General features: G+C 37.3%; 1 protein-coding gene across 1 annotated transcript in view; it reads left to right on the top strand.

The window, feature by feature from the left end:
- Positions 1–616: 616 nt before the first annotated feature.
- Positions 617–25,475, top strand: part of CCDC93 (coiled-coil domain containing 93) — a gene marked incomplete at its 5' end in the record, with an annotated part of 44,064 nt that continues 19,205 nt past the window's right edge. Inside the window, 11 exons of the mRNA XM_010181406.1 lie at positions 617–730; positions 1,938–2,032; positions 4,561–4,672; positions 8,872–8,970; positions 10,082–10,138; positions 14,098–14,198; positions 15,578–15,617; positions 17,002–17,094; positions 17,555–17,605; positions 18,671–18,757; positions 23,300–23,416. Coding sequence (XP_010179708.1) covers positions 617–730; positions 1,938–2,032; positions 4,561–4,672; positions 8,872–8,970; positions 10,082–10,138; positions 14,098–14,198; positions 15,578–15,617; positions 17,002–17,094; positions 17,555–17,605; positions 18,671–18,757; positions 23,300–23,416 — 966 coding nt within the window. The remainder of the gene's footprint in view (positions 731–1,937; positions 2,033–4,560; positions 4,673–8,871; positions 8,971–10,081; positions 10,139–14,097; positions 14,199–15,577; positions 15,618–17,001; positions 17,095–17,554; positions 17,606–18,670; positions 18,758–23,299; positions 23,417–25,475) is intronic.

Genomic DNA, 25,475 nt, shown 5'->3' with positions numbered 1-25,475 from the left:
CAGCCCTTAGGCCTAGGTCTGGGGGCTTTGGGTGCCTTGTACCTCCATAACTCGTGTATATGCTTGGAGCTGTGGGGTGGGATCCTATCCCTTGGGGACAAAAGCTCTCTTAAAGGGTGCTGTACCCGTGAGGCTTTGGAGTACTGATGCTATCCAGGCTGCCCATCGGAGTTTACTCTCTCTTACTGCCTAGCTTTGAGTTCGCATAAAATTGTGTTACCCAAAAAAGTGGAATTCCACATGAATTTTTCCTCCTGTTTTTATAAAAGGATTGTAGAAGCGTTATTGGCATGTGTACAATTTTGTGAACACCAAAATTGAAGAAATGTGCAAAATGGAGAATAAATTAACTGGTTTATGGCAGTGGGATCAATCTGTCTAGCTGGAGGCCAGCAGTACAGATTAAAGCATTTAACTGTGTGAAAAAAAAGATGTTAAATGCATGTACAAATGCATTGCCCATGTCTTTAATGTCTTTCAAATTAACAGCAATGTTGCTAATGGAAGTCAAGGTTTTCCACGTTACGTGATCTGTTTTAAGGTAAAGTTCAGAAAATGTTCATTTGAAGAATGGATGACAAACCACAGATTTAGCGTTGTGTTATTCATTTGTCAGGTTGAAACGAGAGAAGATGAGGAACAAAACATCAAGTTGACTGAAATTTTGGAACTGTTGGTGGCTGCTGGGTATTTTCGAGCAAGAATCAAGGGGTTATCACCCTTTGACAAGGTGAGACCAATACTGCATTTTAAAAAACCTTTTTTAAGTATATAAGGGTTACATATTTTTTTTCTAGTTAGTTCTGCAGTTCTAGGTGACTTTATTAAAAAAAAACCAGCAAAACATATTTGGAGAACTTGCAACACTTGAGGCTTTCCTATTTAAATAACTCTGCAAATGGCCCAGTTTCAAACAGATAGTACCTCCTCAGTCTCAAAAAATTCTTTTTTGCTGCAAGGTCTGTTTTAAAGGAGACAGTTGGATGCAGGCTAATTGCTGGTGTGCTTCTTCTTGTGGGTGTTACAGCCTCAGTTAGTCATCTATGGGGAATTTTGCCCTTCTTTCAGCCACAGTTAGAATAGCTGCAAAGGCTTCATATTTGGAGATAACATGGTGATTTTAAAAGGATGTCTTCATTAATGAGAAATGAGGAAATATTTATCCTTAGAGGCTGTGTAAGAATGAAGTAGCCTTGTGAGAAGATTTTGGGGCTGTTTTTATGTATCTTTAGAATGTCACGTATGTTAACCTTTCATTGTCCTAGACAGGAAGTATGTGATACTGACAGTGGGCAAAGTTCAGGTTGAAAAGAGACTTCTGAATTGTTTTAGTGCTGACACTGTGAGAAATTTCTGAACCAAGGTTTGAAAACACAGAACTCCAGCAGCCTTGCAATAGACTCTTCTGTTTTCTGCTGTTCCTTTGATCATAGCACAGCCCTACTTTGCAATACAGTTTTAGTTTCTTAAAGAACCCTGGAGATTTCCATTACTGTGGTGATACTGTGCCGAGCGCTTGGTGTTGCATGTGTCATCGAAGCATAATAGTAGCAGAGGTACATATGAAGCTAAATACATGAATACAGGAATTACGATCCTTAATAAGACATTGATATGGTCACTTTTTAAAATTGTGACATTCAACATACTGTCGTGTTTCAGCAGTTGTGTTTTAATCTGAGAGCTGTTTCAAAACAAATAAAGCTAAGAAAGGAATTTTTAATGTCACTAATTGCTCCGAGTTCTTTTTTTTCCTATTTTCTTGTATATGTGTATGTAGAAGTTGATATGTGTATTCTATCTAAATGTATTTCAGTCTCTATATAAGACTATTGAGGATGGAGAAAATGCTAAGCTGTAATTTCTGAAGTAAGATGTATTTGGTTTTCCTTCTTCAAGTTAAAATGGAACTAACCATTCTGTTGCTCTTTTGCTAGGTGGTAGGCGGCATGACGTGGTGTATCACTACCTGCAGCTTTGACATCGATGTTGATTTGTTGTTTCAGGAAAACTCTACTATTGGTCAAAAAATGTAAGTTGATTAAATGGCAAGTGTGGGGTTTTTTTTGTTCTTAGAAAAGAAGAAGTTGGCAGGGCCGTGGGAAAATTACCTGATATTTGCTTGTTTATAAGAAGGATTTTTAGTCCAAGTTTCCTACTTTTCAAGACCACCTGTTTTGCAAAACATTGCACTGGTTTCTGGGTTTCTCAGACTATAGTTCCACAAACTCTAAAACCAGAAAGAAGCTTATTCCTAAAAAGGCAGTGCTATTCCCCTCTGGGCTGCCGTGTTCTTATATCCCTACTAAGCAGCGAAAGCATTTATGTGGCTCCACATTGCACATTGAACTAGATTGGGAACTGATCCAGATTAAAACCTACCAAAAAAAAATAAGGAAAATAGTTTTAACATGAATAAGTTCCTGGATAGAGTTCTCTATGCAGCTGCACAGATGCTTGTGCTGGCACAAGAGGATGATGCAGGGGCCAAAACAAAGGGCAGAGAGAGACCATGCTGCTGGAAAATGGAGTGCTATATTAGAAGACCTTCCTCGAGTTCTCTGTGTCTGCAGTTTTGTTGTGTAAATAATCCTTGATTCTCCCTTATGGTTCAGGGCTGGAACTGTAGGCATCATCAAACAGAATTTAAAGCATGGGACTGTTGCCGAAACAGTTATCTGCCCCACACTGAGGAGGAGTTCCTTCCTGATAGTGACCCAGTGAGACCATTTTGGTTTGATTTACTTCTTATGTATGGAATTTGCTCATAAGCCAGCTAATTCCTGTGTTAGGGAGGTTGTAAAAATGGCTTATGCTGAGAAAGGAAATAGATTCTTAACTACATTATTTCTTTATCCATTTTTGTGATAAAAGAGCCATAATTAAAATTTGGAGGAAGTAAGAGATACTGAAACTGTTAGGTTACAGTTGAGTGAAGAGATTTGTTTTCTCAGTGTAGTTGAGAAGAACATCTTTCTGCACTGTATTCTGGAAAGTCATTTAGCATCAGCGTAACACATTTAAAAATAAAGATTTGTGGTTATTGCCATTAAATTTGGAGACATTCAAATAATCATAGATCACTCACTACATAAAGCATTGGTAAGGTTACAGAATTAAGTAGAGACTAGCAATAAAGATAGTAGTGGTAGTTTTTATAATTGCCAAGTTTTTATAATTGCAGTATTTGGTATCCTTAAGAAGAGCAGGATAGGAGATAGTTAAATTGTTCTGAAAATGTTGTGTTATCTTTCCAGCTGACTGGATACAAAATTGGCAAAACAAAAACTAGACTCCTCTCCCATAACAGCAACAATGATTTATTTGTAAATCTAAAGTGGTCAGGTCACACAGGCATAGGCTGTTTTGATGTCTGTGTAATGTTTATACTGGTGGTGGCTCAGTGCATCTGTAATGTTCTCAAGATAAGGAAAAGTTGTGTTTTCTCAGTATTATTCTGAATACATTTTGATGTGGTGTCCTATTATTGCTGGGTTGAAATAAACTTGGAAACATACATTAGGAGAGGATCTTGCATCTGTTGGATAAATACCTTTAAAACAAATGCATTTGCTCTGATTGTGCTGCTCTTTTTATGTTATAGAATATTAGTGTGGTGCCATAGTGGAAATTGCCCTGTAAGAATTATGTCAAAGTCTTCCCTTCTCTCAAGAAGTGTAACTTTTCAGGTTCTGTTCCCAGACTTTGGTCCCAGTCTCATATCACTTGCTCCCCTTCTATTCTTCCAGAATATCAGTTGTCCATTTGGGCACTGCTGGATGTCAGTGAGGTCAGTACTGGAGCACTTAATTGTTTTCCTTCATGGGAAAATAGGTTTAGTTTTCCCAGTACAGAGTTCATCCTCAGTGCTGACACCTGCTTTAAAAATGTGCTTGACAGCATTCGTGGCAAAAAATACCTTGCCCTAAAATAAGGGATTCAGTGGAAACAGGATGATGTTCTTGTGGATGAGTCCTTGTGTTAGGGTAATCCTTTCACTTTACCAGCTCTTACCTGAGCTGTCGAATGAGATGGGTGCCAGCAAATTCAGTTTTATTCACTTCAAAACCATGTGAGGTATACTGGGTATTTAGCTTTTATTTAAACTCATTAAGTTTCAGTAGTAATGTCAAGACACATTGTGGGAGTTCTGCTAAATTAATTTTTAAGTACCTACATTTGATTCTGGACTTTCTTTGAGTTCATAACTTTTACTTAGTATAACTGTTCTTAAAGGTAGTGTTTCTTCATGTGTGCATACATTCGAAGATGCACGGGTGTTTGTACATGTACCTCGCGTGGGCGTTTCATCTGGCCAGATATGCAGATCTTAAAATCTTGTGTCTAATACTATAAATGAAATCGCCACTTCACAGACTGCTAATATATTTAGTACCGTGTAAAAGCTATTTTGTAAATGAAAATTTGATTGCTTTTCACTGCTGTATACAATGAAAGCCACTAGAGGGAACCTGCTAACTGCGTTTGCAAAAATAAGTTGTAATTTGCAAAAGAAAGTTGTAGCCTATACACATGTATGGTTTTTTTGTTTTATAATAGTGCCTTAACTGAAAAAATCGTGTCAGTATTACCGAAAATGAAGTGTCCTCATCGTTTGGAACCACATCAGATCCAGGGACTGGATTTCATTCATATATTTCCTGTTGTACAGGTAATAATTGCGTGATTTATCAATACTTTGCTAAAAAAGGCCATAAAATTTGGATAAAAAATTTAACCACGATCTGTATTATTCATTGTCTCTATTTAACTTTGGAATGAACTTTGGATTGCAGAGAAGTAGCTTAAATTAATGTTTTCGAAGAATTGAGTGATGTTATGGGTGATAGACTTCTTAAGTATTGTTTGATCCACATTTAAGAAAAACACAAGCTCTTTAAATTCTTTGAAGTGGAGTCAGATTCTGCCTTTTGTAGACAGTCTGCTTCAACTAAAGTTTAAGCTTGTTTCAGAATTTGATAATCTACTTTGCCAGACTAGGAGAAAGAACAAATATCTTACAGTCTATGTTTAATCTTATGGAGTAAGTTATTCAGATAGTTGCTCAATCAAAAGGATATGAATAAGGCGAAAGCCAGTTGGGGTTTTTTCTTGAAGCATAATTCATCCTTCATTGACTTAAAGAATGTATGGGTGGAAAAATAAATTGCTCTGATGTGGGATCCTATTACTGTGTACTTGAGCACCACTGACTGACCATGTGCATGCCCATAGCTCTCCATTTTATTAAGGTTTAAGCTAAGACGTGATGTGTTCCCGTCACATGTGGTATCTTGAGAATCCTTGGTATGTTGTTATCATTTTTTGAATTTACTTTCATCTGCAGACAGAAATCTATCTTTGATAAATAGGGAAAATGAAGACTGTTACGCAGGCTGCTTTTTCATTAAATATCACCTTACTCCTGAGAAGGAATTTAGCAAGTAAGAGTTTCATCTAAATTCTAGCTTGTAAGAAGTGGAAAAAGCTTCCTGCTGTCTCTTTCTTGTTATCTTCTAGTAGGAGGCTCCTGAGGAAAACCACACTCAGCTGCACCCCCCACAAAAAGTTATGTGGTATGTGTGCTGCTGTTACACAGCTTTCAAGCTGTGCTGAGGTGCTTAAGGTGGAAAGATTGTATCTCGTTAATGTGAGGTTTTACTTCTGAACTTGTATTTTCCTACAAAAGAAAAAAAATCCCGACTCGGGTAAATTTCTTGGTGTAATTATTTGATGATGATGATGATGATGATAACGAATGGTTATATTTATGAAATATGAGAGTTCTCTTACAGGAAGAAAGAATTCCTCTCCTAAAGTGAGATCTTAAACTATTACTCTTGCTGTTAAAACTATAGCACTAGGTATTCTTTTCTCTGACCTGCTTTATTCAAAATCCTGACTTGGGTTATTGCCTCTGGAAAGGAGAAACATTAATTCTAAGCAGGGAGGAAATTAGCTTTTATATTTCTTGGAGAGCAGTGATTCTCAGTGTTAGTAGCTGGCCAGTATGTGTTGTATCTAATCCATACTTGGTGAAGATGTCTTTCTTGATGAGCTTAGTTTTTAGTATGTAGAGGGTCTTTTTTAGAAATTGTGGCTTTCAGTCAGGTCCCTGTGAAGTTCTGACTGCTCCAGATGTTGTTAGCTCCTTCTTTCATCCCAACCAAGGTAGGCTTTCAGGGAGACTTTAGTTGGTGTCACCAGCATACTGTGTTCTGAAAAAGACCGTGCAAGAACAATAATAGCTTGACCATACCATGGCATGTAGGAATTATGTATTGAATAATGACAGATTACTCAATGCCCTGTTAAATTCAAGATTTCACGTGCTATCTGTAAATCTCAAATCAGTCCCCAAACGGTACAGAAGCTCTTTACTTCAGCTGGCATTGTGTCCCAATCCCTCTTGCACTGGACAAGCTAGTCTGGTGAACTTGATGGGAGGGATTTAGATGAATCCTTGTGTGCAGGAAGAAATATGATTGAGTTGACTTACTGCCATGGGCTGTAGCAGAACTTAAAAAAAACCCTAAACAAATTAACAAAAAAAACCCTAAAAATACTCCAGTGGGTGGAAACGGTGCTGTTCTTTCTAGTAAATTCTACTTGTGTTCATAGAGAAAGTATGTACACAATCTTGTGTTGAGATGTGCTTTGTCAATTAATAGTCTGCATTTTCATCTCTCTTCTTGTCATCGCCTTCCCCTCGCTTTCCAGGGGTTCACGGTTGTAGCACAGAAAACCGTTGCTGGTTCAAACTTGGATGCCAAGATTGATCTGATCTCATGTGACCTCCTGCACAAGCTGTCAACAGCCCATGAGATTTATCTTCTCCAGCATTATTTAAATTTTACTTCAGTCTTTTGTGGCTTTTTATGTGGTCTTATAAATGTCAGAAGTCTCTTTTCTTGTGGAGGCACATGGTTCTTGAGCACTTCATAGGCTTGAAGATACGTATTTACATGGTGGAGCTGTAGTTTTTGAAAACAGTAAGTGATCTGTAGCAGGAAAATTTGATGGAAGTGCATAAATCCTAGCTGTAAAGGCTTCTACCTGGGGTACAGCCAAGATTAATGAGATGAAGTCGTGTTCCAAGTTGTGTCTTCTGTCAGTATATAGTGGACTGATGGCACAGGAGACGCTCAGTGTTGGATCCTGGCACTGAGAGCCCAGAGCATTTTCTGTTCAACTTCTGATTGCTTCTAATTCCAGAGAAGTTCCAGCCCATCTCCTCCATTCAGGCTGATAAGAGATGGGTGCTGTGAACAGGTCAAGTTTGCTTTGGAAGAGGAGGACCGTACCGTACCTCACAGATGGTAGAAAAGCCACCTGGACTATCTATTTGTTTTAAAGTATGCTCCCAAGGGCTTCTTTGCAGTAGAGAGGGATGAAGCTGTACGCATGCAGAGTTACATTTTTCTGTATGTGCTGTAAATCTAACACTCCCTAGAAATGAGGGAGTTAATATCTGTCCAGTGTGGCCTGCTCAGTAGGACAACAGTTTTGAGATTTTTTTAAATGTAGGGTAGGATGTATGTTGTGCTGGCCAGTACAGGTGAGTTCTTGGTCTGGTGAGCTGTGAGCTGTGCTGGCTATTGCATGGCATAAATGAAAACAAAAAGCCAAAAAATTAACATTCCTTTGTCTTGTGAACTACAGCTGTGTATTCTTCTGTATTATGGGTATTGAATGACAGCACAGTATGAACTGCTACTGTGTATTTTTCTGTACTGGGAGGTGGTGGAGTCCCCATCCCTGGAGGTGTTTGAGAAGTGTATGGATGTGTCACTTCAGGACATGGTTAAGTGGGCTTGGTGGTGTTGGGTTGACGGTTGGACTTGGTGATCTTAGAGGTCTTTTCCAACCATAATGATTCAGTGATTCTATGTGTTATTCTGTATTTTGAGAACATAATGTTATTAATGTTTAACAAGTAATAACAATGAATACTATAAATAGCATAACTATGTCGTGTGGTGAAAGGTACTTTGGTTAAAAGGGGGGATAGTGTATTTTTTTTCCCCTTCTTAAAGTTGTAAGATGAAATAATAATGTTTAAAGTGGCCTGCATCCATTTCTATTCCTCAGATGCTCTTCATTTTCCTTTTTTTGGAATTATTTTATTGAAAATACAAATACTTGGGTTACAGACATTCATTTGGCAAAACTTCAATGAACTTTGCTTATACTTGTGAAGATTTCGTTTGTTTTTATTTATAAATTAATTTGTCAACTAAGAATTTCTAACAGATGAAAACTGCATTTGAATTTTCTTTCCATGCTTACTATAAGAAATTAATTGGAATGTAGAAGCAATTCAGTGGACAAGAAGTTACAGTTCAAGCTAAATAGAGGAAAACATACAACAGAATAGCTGATTTTGCAATACAGTTTTTACAAATAACATCCAGAAAAGATTTTTTTGGGATACCAGGCTGAGCTCCAAGGAACTTATAAGGAAAGGCAGTTTGATCTTTGGATTATTGAATCCCACTGTAGTATGAACAGTATGGCTCACTGAAGTTTGTATGGTTCAATATAGTTCAGCGGGGTAAAGAATATTTAGGTTTTTATACGTAAAACTTTGATTATAAGAAAAGCCACGTGATTGCACATAAGCTCAGTAGAACAATCAGATTTATAGTATAAAGAATTCCAAACATGAAATTTATAAAATGCCTAATGCTGAATTGTTTTGTTTGAAGTAGGTCCCTGAGTTACCATGTTTACAAATACATGATCTTGTTTGTGTGCTTAAAATGTGCTTTTAGCTTTTATCATGTATTAAAAATAACTGCAGTAGTTTGGCATTTGCTGCTGTTATTCTTCCCCTTTCCACTGATACAAAGTTGCTGGGTTTTTTTTCAGTGGCTGGTGAAACGTGCAATAGAAACAAGGGAAGAAATGGGAGACTATATCCGTTCGTACTCTATATCACAGTTTCAGAAAACTCATAGACTACCAGAGGTAAGATCAAGCCAGGTCTTGTTTCTGTTATAATATTGACAAATGCTCAGGTGCAGTAGCAGCTTCATAGCTCTGAAATCAGCACAATATACCAGAGTTGCCTTTGCTGTCACTTTACTGATCAGTCCTAGAGGAACCTGTAAGAATTCAGGTAGGAAAAAAGATTAAAGCGTTATTATGACCAAGAGTTTATAGGTACTGGTTAGCTGTTTTGCTTAATAGTTGTCTCAGTTTTTCTGCAATATTTGGTACTTCTCTGTCAATCTGGCTAGCCAGGTAGCTCACTTCTGGAGTGGATGTAGAGCTCTGTGCTGTGTGTCCAGGCTTGCCATGTGACTGGAGCTGTGTTGCCTGAAATGGGTTTGAAAACACATGGTGTGCTGTGGAGAAACTAATCTAGCTAAATGAGAATTGTTATGCTATTGATGCTCTGTAACTTGGGGTTTGTTTTACAGTGCTCCAAGTCAGCTCTTGTCTCTCTGTATCCAAACCCAAAAATCTGTGCTTGAAACCTCCATTCCTAAAAAAGGTCATTCAAAAACTGATCTCGAACAGATCTGTTCATGCATATGCCAAAACAATTCCATGTTTAAAACCCAGAACCCAAGTTTTGTCTCTAATTAAAGGTAGATGTGCTTCATATTGAGAAGGACAGCTGGAATTCATTAGTTTGGGGTGGTTTGAGTTTTACTTTTGTTTGGTTTTGTTTGTTTGGGTTTTTTTACATTGTTTTCAATGCTTAGAAACTAAAACAACAGTCAGGAAAACTCCTCTTTTCCATGTTAAGCCCATCCCGACTTAATTTCTTCATAGTGTAGTAATGATTGGAAATCCCTGTAGTGGGCTGGGATTGCATTTGTGTCAAGTACTGTATAAGCAGAGGGCCGAAAGGTTGCTGATCTGGATAGAGTTTTAAATACCTACCTACCTGTCTGATGAGAGAAGCAAATACTTTGCTGTGTTACAGGAAATCACTAACGTTTCGCCAAACAGTTAATTGAGCAGCTCCGTTAGAAACTGTTTGTCAATTCTGTGTGCTAAACTCATTAGAACAGTTGAGATTTAATCTCTGTTCCTGGTATTTTCAATCACCTCTGTTAATGTCTTGCAGGATGATGAATTTATGGAAAGAAAAGAGAAGGCTATCAAAACAGTTACTGATATCTCTGTAAGTATGTTAGATTTTTATGATGAAAAAGGAAGTGGCTTTACTAATGAAGTGGTGACTGTTAATTCTCTTAAATGCGGCCGATCCTGGCTTTTCTCATGAGAAGGTCCCGATTTAAGTTGCATATCAAGCTTCATTCTTAGAACAGGTCTATGCCAATACATCATATTGAAAACCTGCCAGGTGTACACTGTATGAGTAGGTAAACCATGTCAACTGCCCACACAGACAGCGTGGACTTCCATGCTATCAAACAAGTCACAAGGCAGCTTGCAGGCTGTTAAGTCCTCAGCAGACTAAATGTTTGAAGCTATCAGCAGTTGGACTACTTATCTTGAAATTAATCGAAATGACAACGATCTTCTCAGTTTAAATGTCTGCATTTCAGAACTTGTCTCTTTTATTTACTTCTTGTAATTAGCAATGAAAATATAAACCCTACTTTGGAAATGTTTTCTTCAAGTAGCAAATGTTGGTTAGGAAAAGTGGTATCACTTGTGTTCTTCCTCTTCAGATACAGATCTTCCAACTCTTAAATAAACTGTTTATATTTTTTGAAAGCTTGTTCATGAATGCTGCCAGGATTGACATGTGAAATACATAGGCTGCATCGGTATCACCTGAATTCAGATGTCTGGCTAGTAACTTGAGTTTCTATCCTTGCTTTCTCTCTGATTTCCCCCATTTATTTGCAGCTTTGCCATTTCACCATTTGTGACTCCAGCAGTTTGCTACTTGTTTTTTTTTTCCTTGACCATCGTGATAAATTCATAGGCCAGCATTTAAAGAGTGATGAGAAATCTGGGTATGCTTTGAATCGGATGCTTCCAAGGCTCTTTACTAAATGGTAAAACCCTACTCTTCTGGAGAAATCAATGCTATTTCAGGTAGCTCTAGTCAGGCCCTAAACTCTTCGTCCATGAATAAAGGCATTAAGTGCCAGTACAACAAGCTATATGATAGCTTGTGTAACAGATGTGACAAGTTATCTTACTCTTTTTGTCATGTATTTTGGAGGTAGTTGTTTTTCCATATTGGCTACCTGAGTGCTGCTGAGCCTAATGTATATAGTTGAATTACAGTGTATGTTTTAGAAAGACATTGCTGTGAAAGTCTGTAGGTGCTAGTAAATGTCAGGTCCATTCAGGTGTCTTATCCAGAGTCCCTTGGTGCTCAGTTGGGTTTCTATTACATGTCTACCTGCCTGTTTTCTGAAATTTTCAGAGCTCAAAGAATGACATGGTAAAGGTGAAGTAGGTACGTGTATGCCAGATAAGGTGTTTCTTTGCTGATTGAAGCCAGTGTATTGGTTTTCACTTGCCCAGTGAATTAGGGCTGTTACTTTAAGATTCACAGGTCATGGTCCTGGAAGAAAAAAAGTAAGGAAAACAAGGTACAGTCTTAAAAGTTTGATAGCATTTTGCACCATTCAGCTACCCTGTCTCAGTATCTCTGGATAGCTCTCCTGCCTTTGAGCACATTGGCTGCTGTCCCTAGTTTGGATCTGTCTGCAGGGTGGATAAAGGTGTATTGTGTCTTCTCTGGATCACAGGTCTCTAGTTTTCAGGTGCACCTTCTTGATAGATAAAGTTTTGACATTTGTTCATCCCTGTTCAGGGTGTCATTAGACAAATGCCTCTTCTTTAAATATGTGAGATCTGTCAGGATTATGTCCTCTACAGCTGTCGCATGATCTTCTTAATGGAAGATTAGTTCATGAGATCTCTTAAGGTATCGAGGCGTGAGTGCGGTCTAGAAGAACGCAGTGTGAATTTTCAAGGGAGAAGGTGCACAAGCTTTCCTATCTATCCATAGGAACTGGAAGAAGGAAAAGGTGGCTATTAGATCAGGGGTCTCTTGCAGGTCACCTTTAAATTGTTATGCATCCAGCAAGTGTGAAAGATGTTGTCTGAATTCATTATTATCACTCTGGCCTAAGGACCTACCCTGCTCTTCTCAAGGGAACAGTACAGTGAGATTTATGGTCACAATCAGGCCTAAAGGTTAGAAAAGGGAATATTAAGTATCAGTAATGTTTATTGAAATAAGAGCTATTGCAGCTGAAAGGTGACTATCTAGTGAATTGAGATTATCTTGCATTAGTTTTGTTGAGCTACTCAATTATCTGATGCCGACACTAATGTTTATGGTGTGATGCTTACGTTTTACATAGCACGGGTATAATACAGAGTGCCACAATAAAAGCTGTAATTATTTTTATGGCTTATGTTGCTTTGCTGTAGGTGGGAGATTCTTGATCATAAAAGGCTTTTTCATGTGACTGGCAAAAATGTATCAAGATTTAGTAGCTGGAAGCTATGATAACAGAAATTCAGATTAGAAATGAAATAAAAATTGCAAAGGGCGTCTGACAAATTCAGGAGAAACTTGCCAGGGAGTACCATCTATTTTCACTTGTTTGAAATCTCTGCTTTGGGATTACGTGTCTTTGAAAAAGGTTGAAAGCTGTTTCAGCAGTGTTACGGTGCAGGAATTGCTTGTTGAAAACAATAGTTTGTGATGTACACAAAGATCAAACAAAACATAATCTTCCTTTTTTATTTTCTTCAAGAATCTTTGTAAGTTCTTGCACTGAATCTTTTTTCCCATATGAATAGGGTTTTCTGAAGTGAAATATATATATGGAAAGCCCAAGCTTTAATTTCAGCTCTTTTTTTTTTTTGTATTTATTCTAAGCATTCTGAGGCTGGCCCTCAAAGGATTTAAAAGATTGAAATGTAAAACCGACCAGAAGAGAAGGGTGTGCTCCTTTTTGATGCTCGTTATTTTGTGCTGATGATGAAGCTTTGAAGTTTTTCCCTGCTATGATGAGAGCTAGAATTTAATTTCAGAAAAAGAAGGGAAAATGTCATCTAGCTCGTTGAGGGGAACACTTTTTAAAAAAAAATCAATTGGAGGGAAAAAAATCTCTCCGTGATCACAGGTTCTTGGTTAGTTTTTCCAGTATCCTTACTACATGATAGCATTAAATACTGCACTTCAAGTAACTTCAAAATCTTTGTTCCAGCAAGAGAAATGTTTCATTACAGGCTCACTGCACCCTGATCTTTCACCAAACAAATAGCAAAAATTATTCCAGTCAAAGTAAATCTTCCCTTGGTTTGAATTTCTAATTCGGGGAAAGCTGAGGATCTCATTACTTTTTGTTTGGTTTTTGTGCTTGAGGTAGAATAATTTTACTAATGTTGCTATACAGACTTCTATAATGGCACAGTTGATTTGTATGGAAAGAGGAAGAAAAAAGGTACTTTAATATAGGTCACGTTTACAGTGTTGCAACAGCTGTGTGAATGGTCAGGGTAATGGCTCTGTCCTGTTGTTTCCATTTTGTTTTTAAGTCGAGGCAGCTTTATCAGCACAAAATAGGACTTGTGAATCCTTGTTTTGTTGGAGTGGCTGTTGTCCAGCTATAGGATCATGTTAGGATAGCCTGAGATCAAGCAATTTTAGTACCACACTTCTTAAGATCTTTTTGTTCCTTAAACTGCAATAAAATCTGCTACAATTCCATTGTAACATGTGATTATTGTGTAGATAATAATTACATTTAATTATCTAATAAGGGATCAAAAATAGAATTAACTCACAGAGGTAACATTTCTAGACACTGGCATTATCAGCTGAATCATAGGGCATTTTTCTATCAAACTCTTCTTTCAAACGTGGTGGAGGAGATGGTTGGAGAAATCATGATTATTATTAAATGCCTATTTAGAATCTTTTACTAACCTGTAAAGATAGGTCCTATAGCAAATTGCTTAGAAGTAATTTCAGTAAGATTTTATATTGTCATTCCAAAAAGAAAAAGTGAAGGATGTTTGTTTGGGAAGTACATCAAGCTGAAGAGCAAACAATGATATATATGACTCTGGATAACTATTCTTCATTTATTTTAGAAAAGCCTTTTACAAGCTCTGAATTAATTCCCTGTCTTACAGGAGGTTTACAAACCTCAGAGAAAATACAAACGTCAGAAGGGTGCTGAAGAGCTGCTGGATGAGGAATCAAAGGTTCATGCTACGCTTCTGGAATATGGCAGGTGAAAAGGCATCATTGAATTGTCTGTGGGTTTGGATTGTATGTACTTAGAAGCAGTCCATGTAAAATTTGGATTGTGGGTTTTTTTTCCCTACTGCTTGAGAATCAAACTGTTTCAGATTTATACCTGTTTTGTTTCAGATTTTGTTTGCTTAATCTGTAAATTCTCTAGGGACTGGACAGTCCTTGTATGTGTGAACAGTATTTTGTACAGTGGGAGCCCAAGTTCTGACTTTGTACTGCTAGCTGAGTATGTTTATTTAACATACTTGGTCCTTGCTTCATAAAAATGACTTAAATTTATGATGCTTCAAGGTAGTGCCTGTCAATATTGTCTAATTTTAAGCAATTCCCAGAAAGTGAGGGAAAAAGGAGCTGAAGTTGTCATTACTTATTTTTGTAGTTCTAATGTCGTTGCTACATCAGGAGGCTGAATTATGGTTTAGTGCCTTTTCTTCTTACTTTCTGCAAACTTCTCTATAGGGATACCACGGTTTGCATTTACCCATTACCTTTCGAAGTCCCTCTGGTTTACTGGCAGCTCTCCAACTGATAAAAATAATGTTACAGAGTTCCTGTTTCTGTTTCCAATTTTGTTTTTATAGTTCAGTGATATGGACAGCTTGTCTGCTGTCTGATCTCTTAATAACGACTACAGGTGACATTTGAATTCATTTTTGTATCTTCTGTGGCTTCTCCCCCAAGTCCACAGATGGGAGTTTTGTTTTGTTTGGGTTTTTTTGGTCTCCTTATTTTGAGTACCTTCCTTTTACCCTTTTTATACATTGGTTGTGAGACACAGTTGAAACCAGCAAGTGTCCTGGTTGCAGATTGCTTATAATCCCCTTTCATTCGTGGTGGCATTTTGTGAGGGCCCCATGGGCAAAATTAACATCTTCCAACTTATTTTCCATTAGTGGGATTAAATCCTCTCTGTGTTCCTAATGGAATGAAAGTATTGAGAGATACCTGGGTGTCCTGTTACTCAGCAGAGCTCTTCTGATGTTGCATAAGCTGTATATACAAATGATTAACTGCAGAAGTTTTCCCTTTCTTCCACGTTCAGTGTAGTTAACTGAAGTGTGGCAAGGTGATTTAAAAGCCTAACGTGCCTGGCTGCTCTGATGAGCTTAAACTGTTCAAAACAGAGCACTACAAGGATATGCCCTGCTTCTTCTGTATATGTTAATGTATATGTCTGTATGTGTTAAACAGCTAATTTTATTAACACAGTTAGCATTCACAAATTCTGAGGGCTAAAGGCTTGAATGAATCTGATTTTTCTAGTGCTAGTAAGGAGTTACGCTTGATTTACCTCATCCATTAGAGTCCAATTCATCCCTCTAATGAAAATTGAATTAGTTTCTATTGTTTTTTTAGGAGATACGGATTTAGCAGACAAACAGGGAAAACAGAACAGGTAAAAATACACTAATTTTAAATACTCATTTTGTGGGAAGAATTGCAGAGGTTTTGTTGGAGTGTTGGTTGAATAGACAGCTATAACTTCTATTATTACCACCTCTTAAAGCCGGTTAGTTAGAACTAAAAATCTGCATGCAATGAAAGATGCATTGATTACTGTGTCCTTTTTTAAAAGCCTTTCCTTCATCTGTACTCAGAGATCACATTTTGCAAACATTTTTCACTTAGAAGGAAGGGAGTTTGGGTGTTTTGTTTGTTTTGTTGTCTTTTTCTAATGGGAAGTAATGAACATATCCTGTCTGTTTAATGACTATATTTTAACTAAGTGTCCCATGATGTGATCATTAAAGAGTTTTTTCCTTTTATTTTAAAGAACCATTCAGTTTGGTAAAATTTTTGTAGGCATTTATTACATAACAGGTCATTTAATGTGATAGAGAAACTTGATACTCTGCCATAAATAAATCATAGTGCCCCTTGGAAAGTAGCATCCTTGCTCTGCTTTCGATCATTAGAGAATCACAAAATGTCCTTGTCAGAGTATTTGCAGTTTTATTATTTCAGTGCAGATATTACTTTGGCTTCGAGCATGTCCTGGACCCAGCAATGCACTGAGTGCATGAATGTTGCCTTTCTGCGTTTTGTCAATATTTTGTGTACAAATTTAGCAATTATAGTTTATCAATGGAGATGTTTCCAAATCTAGGCATACCTCTTTTTCACCTCTAAGTAACTACCAGTCATGTTTATAGAGTTCATTCTGTTTCTTCAGAAATTTTACTGACTTGGGAATATTGTGTATTAGGAGGTCATCATGTTTGTTTTGTGAATTGAGTCAGCAGTAAGGCAGAAGTTGAAGATAAAATAGTCAGGTTAGTGGTGCAGTAGCGTGTCCTAGAAGTTTACTCTGTCTGTCACCAGTTCTCAGGTTTTGTTTTTGTGGAACGAATTCTTCTGACTGAACTAGGCAATTTTACACTTTTTTGTTGTATGTTTGCTATGCAATATTAAATTATATTAAGTTATAACAAATAATTTGTTAGAAAAAAAAACAAAATTCAACTTTCTCCTATATAGCAGACATCATGTTCTGGGGTAGCCAGTTGCCTGGTGAGGTTGGTAGGGCTTAGATGGTTGTGGAATAAGGGATCTTTACACCAGATGTGTCCAGAGCAAGCCAGAGACGCTGTCTTGAACAGCTTCGTTAAGAGGTCAGTGAGGGTTACACCTCAGCTTCCATGAATTGGAGTGTGAGGGTGTTGAGTAGGAAATATTGATAAAAACACAAGCGCTATATTCCAGTTTTCTCCTTGTCACCTTTCTTAATACTTTAGATACTGGAACTAGATACAGTGTTTTCTTCTTTTTTTCTTTAAAAGGCTGAAGATAAGAAAATTGCACTACCTCCAGGGCTTGCAGCCGCAGGAAAAGCTGAGCCTTCTGATGAAGATGACCTTCAGGCTGCTGAAGAGGTGTGCCATATACATAGTAGGCATGGGTGTCACTAACCTGCGGAGGGCAGCAGTTATCGCTGCTCAGTCATTCTCTGCAAGAGGGAAAATTTCCGTGCTTAGCTGAAGTGGGAGTTGCTTCCTGTAGAAGAATATGGAACCTGAAATTGATGCACAAACATAAATGTTTGCTGATGTTTAACACCGAAAAATGTAACTTTTGTTTTGCAATTCGCGCATTTCTGGTTGATAGTGGGAGCTGAATACTCCGAGTGAACCTGTACTGTTACAAGGAATCCTCTTTTCTATGATTTCTTTAGCCACTTCATCTAACTTTCATAGACTTACTGTCCCATTACATACGTTAAAATATATGTGTTCTGTGATACTAAGTGTATACGTGTGTGCCTGTCACTAGGCAGAAAGAAGTTAGATAAAGAAAGATAAATTGTTATGTGTAATTCCTCATATTTTGCCCTAGCTTCGCATTAAAACTCTGATGACTGGAATGGCTGCAATGGCAACAGAAGAGGTAAGAAACATTTGAAATCGACACAGCTTAGTTTAAATTATGGTGGGTTATGGCATTTATTCCTAAAATTGGGTTAATGGTGAGTCTGAAGTCTTGGAATGACTGTGTTTAAATTTTCATGAATGGAGTGCAAGAAAAGATATTTGGATTAGGAAGACAGGTATTTTTACGAGGCTGATGACTTAATAATTTGTGTTGAAATTATAAAAACAGTATAAATAAGTGCCTCCTTCAAATGTTGTCTACAAGGAGAATTTCAGGGGGAAGGCATCATGGTGCAGCTACCCAAGGTGCTCTATGATGTAACTTTATTAATCTTGTGAAGATATCCAGAGGAGTAGTCATTTTACTGAGGAGAGTGGAGCAAAATTTTGTGTTTCAAGGCACTTATAAATATTAATAAACAAGACCATTAGCATAAGACACTGAAAACACTGGATGTGTCTCATTTTGAAATTCTTATTTGGTTGTAGTCAATGATATAATGGAACTTTTAGGCTCCTGTAATTTTGACAATTCTTAAGTTGTGATTTCTGGGTGAGAGGTCTGCGAAGAATTCCAGTTGTCAAACACTGTTTCTGTTTATGCTGAAGTCACAGAAGAAAATACAGTAATTGGTCTAGTCTGACAGCTGATTTACATGCTTTCTACTGAAAACCACTGTAGAATTCAGTTCTACTTGCAGATTGTTGTGGTACGTGTGTACAATTTGAAAGGTGCCTTCTTTCACACATCTGCATTGTTACAGTTTGGCTCAAAATGTGGTCTAGAAGTGGGTTTTATTGTTGCACATGCAAAATCCAGTATACAGAATACAATTCAAGGTAAGTTTTTGAAAATCTGAATTCAAATTACCAGTGTTTTTTACTAAAAGTTTGTTAGAGAGAAATTTCCACCAGCAGAATTTTGGAGTTTTTTTGGGAGGAGTGGTATTTCTTGGTCTTTTTCTATGTAGCCAGTGTAAAGGTTTTGTACATCTCTGTTAAAATTAGAGCTTTGGGAAATGGCCATTCAAAAAGCACAGGCAGTTCCAAAACTCCAAACATTTTCTTGACACAATTGCAGGGCAAGTTGACAGCAAGCACGGTTGGCCAGATTGTTGGACTGCAGTCAGACGAGATCAAGCAAATAGTGTCAGAATACGCTGAAAAGGTAAGCGTGTCACCTGATTATGTTTTACCTCATTTGATAGCTTGTTAATTTAGGCCTTAAGCTTCCAACTTAGTTGCCATGCTTCTCTTGAAATAACACTGTTTTCTGTATGGTGTGGGTAACAGCAGAGTTCAGGATTCAGGAAAGTATTTCAGTGAGATTTAAACACGCACGAGCTTTTGGTGGGATAATGTATTCCTGAATTGCCTTCATCAGTAGTTTGGGTTTAAGCACTTGCTTGAAAGTTTTCATGAATAAAGAAGAGCCTGAGTTGATACATATTCAAATCAGAATCTTAAAGCCCAGAAATACAGTTCTGTGGGCCTGCCCAGAGAAAAATCTGGGTCTCCTCCACTCAGATTTTCAGACACTGGGGTCTTACTTGCATTGGGCTCCAATCCAGTCATGCCTTGGATCTCTTGTTTTGAATCTGGTATCATCAGCACCAAACCTTTGCTGCTTTTAAAAATCAAAGCAATTAACTGTATATATTGGCTCCATTTATTGTGTTCAACTGTGATTGTTTTTATAGTAATGTGAAAGGAAAATCTGGCTCTTCAAGCAATTAATACACACAATACATCACTGCCAGATATGAGTTATAGGTCGCTCCTATTTGTCCAATAGTCTTCTCGCATTTCTTCTTTTTTGTTGACATATATGAGGTATGAAGCTTTTCCATTTGGGAGATAAACCCTATAACTCAACAGACTCTATAGCAAATTCTTGGCCTTTCTTTATTATAAAGGATTGGAAGACCAGAAGCCCAAGGGTCATATTTCAATGTTACATTTCTTCTGTTCTGAGAGAAGGCAGCGGGACCTTGACTATTATAGTAGAACAATGATTAATACTCGGGAAAGTAAGAACTGATTCAAGTCAAACGAAAAATATATTGCTTTTCAAATCTGTTGGATGTGACCAAAAAAAAAATTCTGTGTGCATGCATAGAGCAGGAAAGGAGAATTAAGGATGTTCTCAGGCAGTTTGTTGAAGCATCAGCAATGTTTGGATGTAGTTCTAATAGTTTTAACTCCTTGTAACTATGCATAGTCTGAAGAATACAGCAGTGCTTATTTGTTTATCAGAGTCTTAACAGAATCCACAAGCCCAGAAGAGACAGCTGGCAAATAAAATTCTAGGTCTGATGTTGCCGTGTGCCAGGACCTTTCTTACAAGGTGGTATTTTTGCAGAAGATGAATGCGTGCGGTTTTCTATGTTTGACCATCCTTTCTGCTGCTGTGTTAACTTGCTAGGTAAACTGGAAGGAAATTTCTAGTGTTGTTCCTCACTTTTAAAAAGTCATCACTGGCTTTCTAAGGCCACTTATTCAAAGTAGCTTTGATTTTACTGCGTTAAAGGATTCTTCCTCTGAGAATTTGCAAGTATCATCATATATAACAGGATGTTTTGCTAGAAGCAGAATAGGAGGAAAAGCTTGTTCCCTGATAAAATGAAAGAACGACTAAAACTGGAGAAGTGCCATCTCAAAACTACCGTCTTCAAAAAAGCCTGAAAGAGACTCCTAGTCAGCAGTTTTAAATGCTGTTTTCAAGTTGCTTATGTCTTAAGAAGTTGACTCAAAATATTTTTGGACTTCTATAATCTTATATCAGAGATTACGGTACACCCTGCACAATCAGTTGAAGTAACATAAAATGAGCATTTCAACCATTTAGTATGATTAGAGATTGTGGTCTAAGATACTACATTGGGTATTTTTGTATTTATTTTTTGTTTGTGGAAATCCTGAAAGATAAGGTGGATTGCAGTGATTTTTATCTTTGGATTCCTGAGCCTCAGGAAAGTGTCAAGCACAAATGTTGGCAAATGACATTGAAATGACTGCTAAAGATCTAAGTGGAACTTGTCTGAAAACAAATTTGAACTGTTGTGGGGATTTAGATTGGTTTTGATTTGCCAGGGGACTTCAAACAGTGGACTAAAACTAAATTGAGGCAACTATGATGGAGTTAATCACAGATCTAATTAATGTCTGTTTGCTAGAAGATGGTTGAGCATCAAGAGATAAACAAAACTATTCACTGCTACAAAGTGTGTGTTTTTGTACAGAGACTCTGTTTTTCTCTTGTTTTTTTAAGAGTTTGAAGTCTTGTAGACTACTGACTGATCTCTAATTATTGGAAAGTTTATAGTACTAATCTGTGTGAGAGAGACTCTCATTACAAAGAATAACATTAATTGCATATATTTCCTTCTTTCTTCCCATTTAAAACTTTTACCTGTGAACAGTGGGAGGCAGGCTCTTAAAGTCTAGAATTAGCCGTTTATTTTGGCTCGCCTTTTTTGAGCTTCCATAGACTGGTAAGCATCACGCATTAGTGGAGTTTTAACAAATTCTGTCATAGAAAATGAGGCTACTAACACTTCTTGTTGAAGCTGTTTGTTTGAATCAGCTAAGTCTGTTCAGATCTGTTGAGCAGTTGCAGGGAATGGGGAGGAATGCAGGAGTGAGTCTGCACCTGTCAGTGGTGGGGATAGTGTGTGCGAACAGAAAAGCTGAAGGATGTGTCCATGTATCCCTTTTGTCACGTGTAATTGAAATTCTTGTTTTGAGATAGAGTAGCACATTGATGATCTTGAACAGTCAGAGGCACCGGTGCTCAGATACAGCTTTCTTAAATGTCATTCAAAAGGAACTACTTACTAGAGTAAGAGACCAGGTAACAACAGCAGTGTCAAAAGCAAAGTAGATTCTTCAATCTGTGCTCGCATTCTTCTACGCTGAAAGATGCGTTTTTCTGCACAGCTTGGAACTTTAAAGCTGTAGTGTTGCTGCAGAGCGGATCCTTAGCCCACTTTGACCGCATGAGGCTTAACGCTGGCTTCTGAATTTGCAGACCAGAAGCGTTTTTCTGCAGAAACCTCTGTATTCTAGTGATGGTTATTTCTCATTTTCAAAAAGCAAGATTAAACAGTCCACTTCTTAAGACATGACCTTTTCTTTGCACCGAAGCTCAACAGTATGGATTTCTGCTATTTTTGCAAGATCAGTCTGAGACTGGTTTAGCTCATGTTTCTTTCTCCTGCTTTTCTAGCTTTCATGATTTGTATGTTATGTGTATTAGGCAGACTAATAGTATGGGGAGAAGGATGGGGTCTTTGATTGCATGACATGATGAGGGAGTGTGACTTGGCTAAATGATGAGAGGAATAGGTATGAGTGGTTATTTGTTGAATAGTTCAGTGTCACAGGCGTTGCTTAGAGGCATTTTTCCTTTCCTAACTAATGGAAAGAATTTAGGTGAATTGCTGGGATAAGATGTCACAATTGCTGTTTTCTTGCTGTAGATGTAAATATATATCAAGTCTTTAAGCTACTCTTCAATATGAGTAATGTAGTCAATGGGGAAGAGGAAGACAGGTTTTGTCTCTTGTTTTCATTTAAAATTAAGCTGTTAATGAAGACCTGCTTACCCGTCTGCCTAGAGTGGATACCAGAAACAAATATGAGTGAGGAGTATTTCATGCTTGTAACATTTTTGCTGATTATACATTGTAGTGGTTGTCAGCGTTTGGTAATTATTCAAGAAGTGCTTAGTATGGAAGTCTTTGAAAGGCTCTGCAAATCAGCACCTGGAGTAGTTGAAAATGAACTGTTTTTCTAATGAAATGTTGGAAAATGTATTAACTGGAAAAAGAAGTCTGAGTGCGTGAAGCAAATTACCAAAATGGATGTATTAAGGTGTGGACTTTCAAAAGGTACAAATGGTGTTTAGGCAAATAATCACTTGGACATGTAGCTATCACTGACTTCTTAAATCATTCTTTTGTCTACTGCAAACACACAATTTCTGTTATAAATGTTACTCCTGGTAAAGAATGTTTCTGGTAGCTTTCCTTTCACGATTCAGAGAGGAGAGGAGATTGGATCCAGATTGCTGTCTTCATTATGTATTTATGAGACACTTTCTTGGCCATGCATGCTGGATTGAATGGTTTTCAAAGAGTGGTGTCCATAGTGTACACATACATAAAAAACCCCGCTTAGGATAGTAAATGTATCTACCACACTAAGTTGTGTCATCTTTGTTCAGCATAAACATGCATCCAAGTCAGTATTTCAGAAACTAAATACACAGTTGTTCAGGGCTTTTGAAAGTTCTGCATCTACTTATTGGGGAATCTCTGATTCAACAAGTTCAGTCAATACCGCTGCTTAAGGTGGTTTTGGCATGTTTGTATTCTTCCGTTTAAGATCTCTACTACATTTAACTGTAACGCTGATGCAAAAAATTAGTTATTTCTTCTAATAGACTGTATTATTTTCTACCTGTTTCAGGGCACTTGACTTTATTTTTACATTTCTTCACATATTACCTTTGAGATGTAATTAAGTTGTTAGGCTGCTTCCTTATCTTGATGCAAGATAAATCAGTAAGTTGTTCTTTCTGTTGGATAGTGGGACACAGTTATTGATAAGGAATATCACAAGTGGTTTCTGCATTTCCTGAGCTACTGAAGAAGCAGAAGTGATGGTGTGAGGTCCAACAGGCTGTTGTTGTTGTTGTTCATTTCAGCAATCTGAGCTTTCCGCTGAGGAGCGACCAGAAAGGCTTGGAGCTGCCCAACAACACAGAAGGAAGATGGCATCTCTGAATAAGCAGATTTTGCAGAAAACCAAACTTCTGGAAGAGGTAAGCATTGTGTGTGTAGTAATGAAGAGAACATTGATAAATGTGGTGGATCACAAAGTTTTTACCATCCAGAAAAGATTTGCAGGCTCTCTTCAGTACCAGCAATTTCTCATGCTGAACATTCATTTCAGTATTGCTGGATGTCTTGCTTGCACATTTATTACTAAGGCAACGTGGCTGGTTTTACATTTAAAAATTGTTTAGCCCTGTCTGTGAGAGGGCTAGCTAATCAAAACATGATTTTCCCCTTTTTTGCATACCTCTCTTGGAGAAAAACAGAGTATCTCCATTTGACTTGTTAGCTGTAGCGTTGTGTGGGCTGTTCTCACAGTTTCCAGAAACAATTTAGGAATTAACTCTGAAATATGCTACAGATGACTTTTTATCACTTCCTGTGCTTTTGTGCAAGTGAGCTTGTTTCATTGACTAAGGTGGGGTTTTTCCTTGTTTTTTGTTTGTTTTTTGCTTTGGGGGTTTTGTGTGTGTATTGTTTTGGGTTTTGTTGGTGTTTTTGCAAGGTCACTGCTTGGTTCATATCTTCACAATTGTTTTAGGGGAGGAAAGGCTCTTGAATTTGTGACTGATGTTATGTTCCTGTCTACAAGTAAGAATAAGAACCACCAGTCCTGTATTTCAACTTACTTATTGCCATTTAAACCCAGAAAAATGTAAATGGAAAAGCTATGCCACTAATGAAATGCTGCTTTTTATGATGTGTACTGCAGTAATCAGCACCATGCCTTCTTTAGCTTGCAAAATCTGATGAAAACACATTGCATCAGAATAATTGGAAGAGCTTGCCAAAAGACAAATAGTACTTGAGGAAAAACTGTTGCTGCTGTCTCCTGGGTTTGGTGCTCTGTCAAGTACAGCACTGCTCCAGGACTCTGGTTTTCATTATGTCTTGCTCTGCTCTTGTCAGTAACATCCTAATGCCTTACATCTTAACTGGTTTTACCTATGAAATTTTGGAGGTACAGGTGTCTGTATGGCACACTTTATGAGACAGCAGTATGTTCAGCCTTGCAAAAGACAGAGGTAGAAGAATGGTAGCTTTGAAAGCCTTAACCTACCATGGTATAACTATGGGAGCGCTAGATTTTAAACCTTCCTGCTCAGCCATTTACTAGACCTGACTTTTTTTTTTTAAATGAGATTAAAATAGTCTTTTAACAGTGCAATAAAGTATTTTATTTAAAGAATATTTACCACTTCAAAAGGTGAATCTCCTTTCAGTACATGGTGTGCTGTGAACCATTTTTTGAAGCTCTGATTAACATTTGAGTAATCCTAAATTTAAATAAAGCTATAGAAATAAATCTGTGCACAAAAAATGCAAAGACTAATTGCCTATACTGTTCTTTGCTTCTCTTTTCTTTTTTAACTTTAATAAAAAGATTTGTGAAGAACCAGTGCAGGTTCTTCTTAATTTATTTTGACAAAAAAAGACTTCCGAAGGGTAGAGGATGGCAGTATTTTAACTGGTGAATGAATGAATTTCCTTTGGAACATGCCAAACTAGCTTCGTTCTTAAACTTCTGCATTTCTGTTTGTGTTGCCCTTTGGCATGCCCCATCTGTTAAAAGTAGCATTTCTTCATAGTCAGGAACACCACAACTATTATTTGCACTGTATGTTGAAGGTAGACCGTGACTGTCACAACTCCTCTCCATCCTAGAGTGAAATAATAAAGAGTATTATGATATACTATATATAGTATATCATAATAATAATGATATATACTAGTATATCATAATATATGCTATTTATAATATATACTATATACTATACTATTTATCGGAGATCCCGTCCAATAAGTTACCATTCTGTTGGCATACATTTTGTAAAAGCTGCTAGTTATTCTGGGACCTAATACATCTAGAAGGTCAGATAGAAAATGTTTGCTATTATTAATTAAATATTCAACAGGAATTCTTGCCATGAAATAATCTCAGAGTAGATGACAAGAAAAGACAATATTTGAGATTATTTGACTGTCCTTTAATAGACAACCATTATTAACAGCTGAGACATTGCTGTTCTCCATTACGGGTGTAAT

Source organism: Mesitornis unicolor, unplaced genomic scaffold (assembly GCF_000695765.1).
Source record: "Mesitornis unicolor isolate BGI_N332 unplaced genomic scaffold, ASM69576v1 scaffold15593, whole genome shotgun sequence".
Lineage (NCBI taxonomy): Eukaryota > Metazoa > Chordata > Aves > Mesitornithiformes > Mesitornithidae > Mesitornis > Mesitornis unicolor.
Note: the sequence above shows the minus strand (reverse complement) of the source record. Positions and strands in the feature narration are given on the sequence as shown.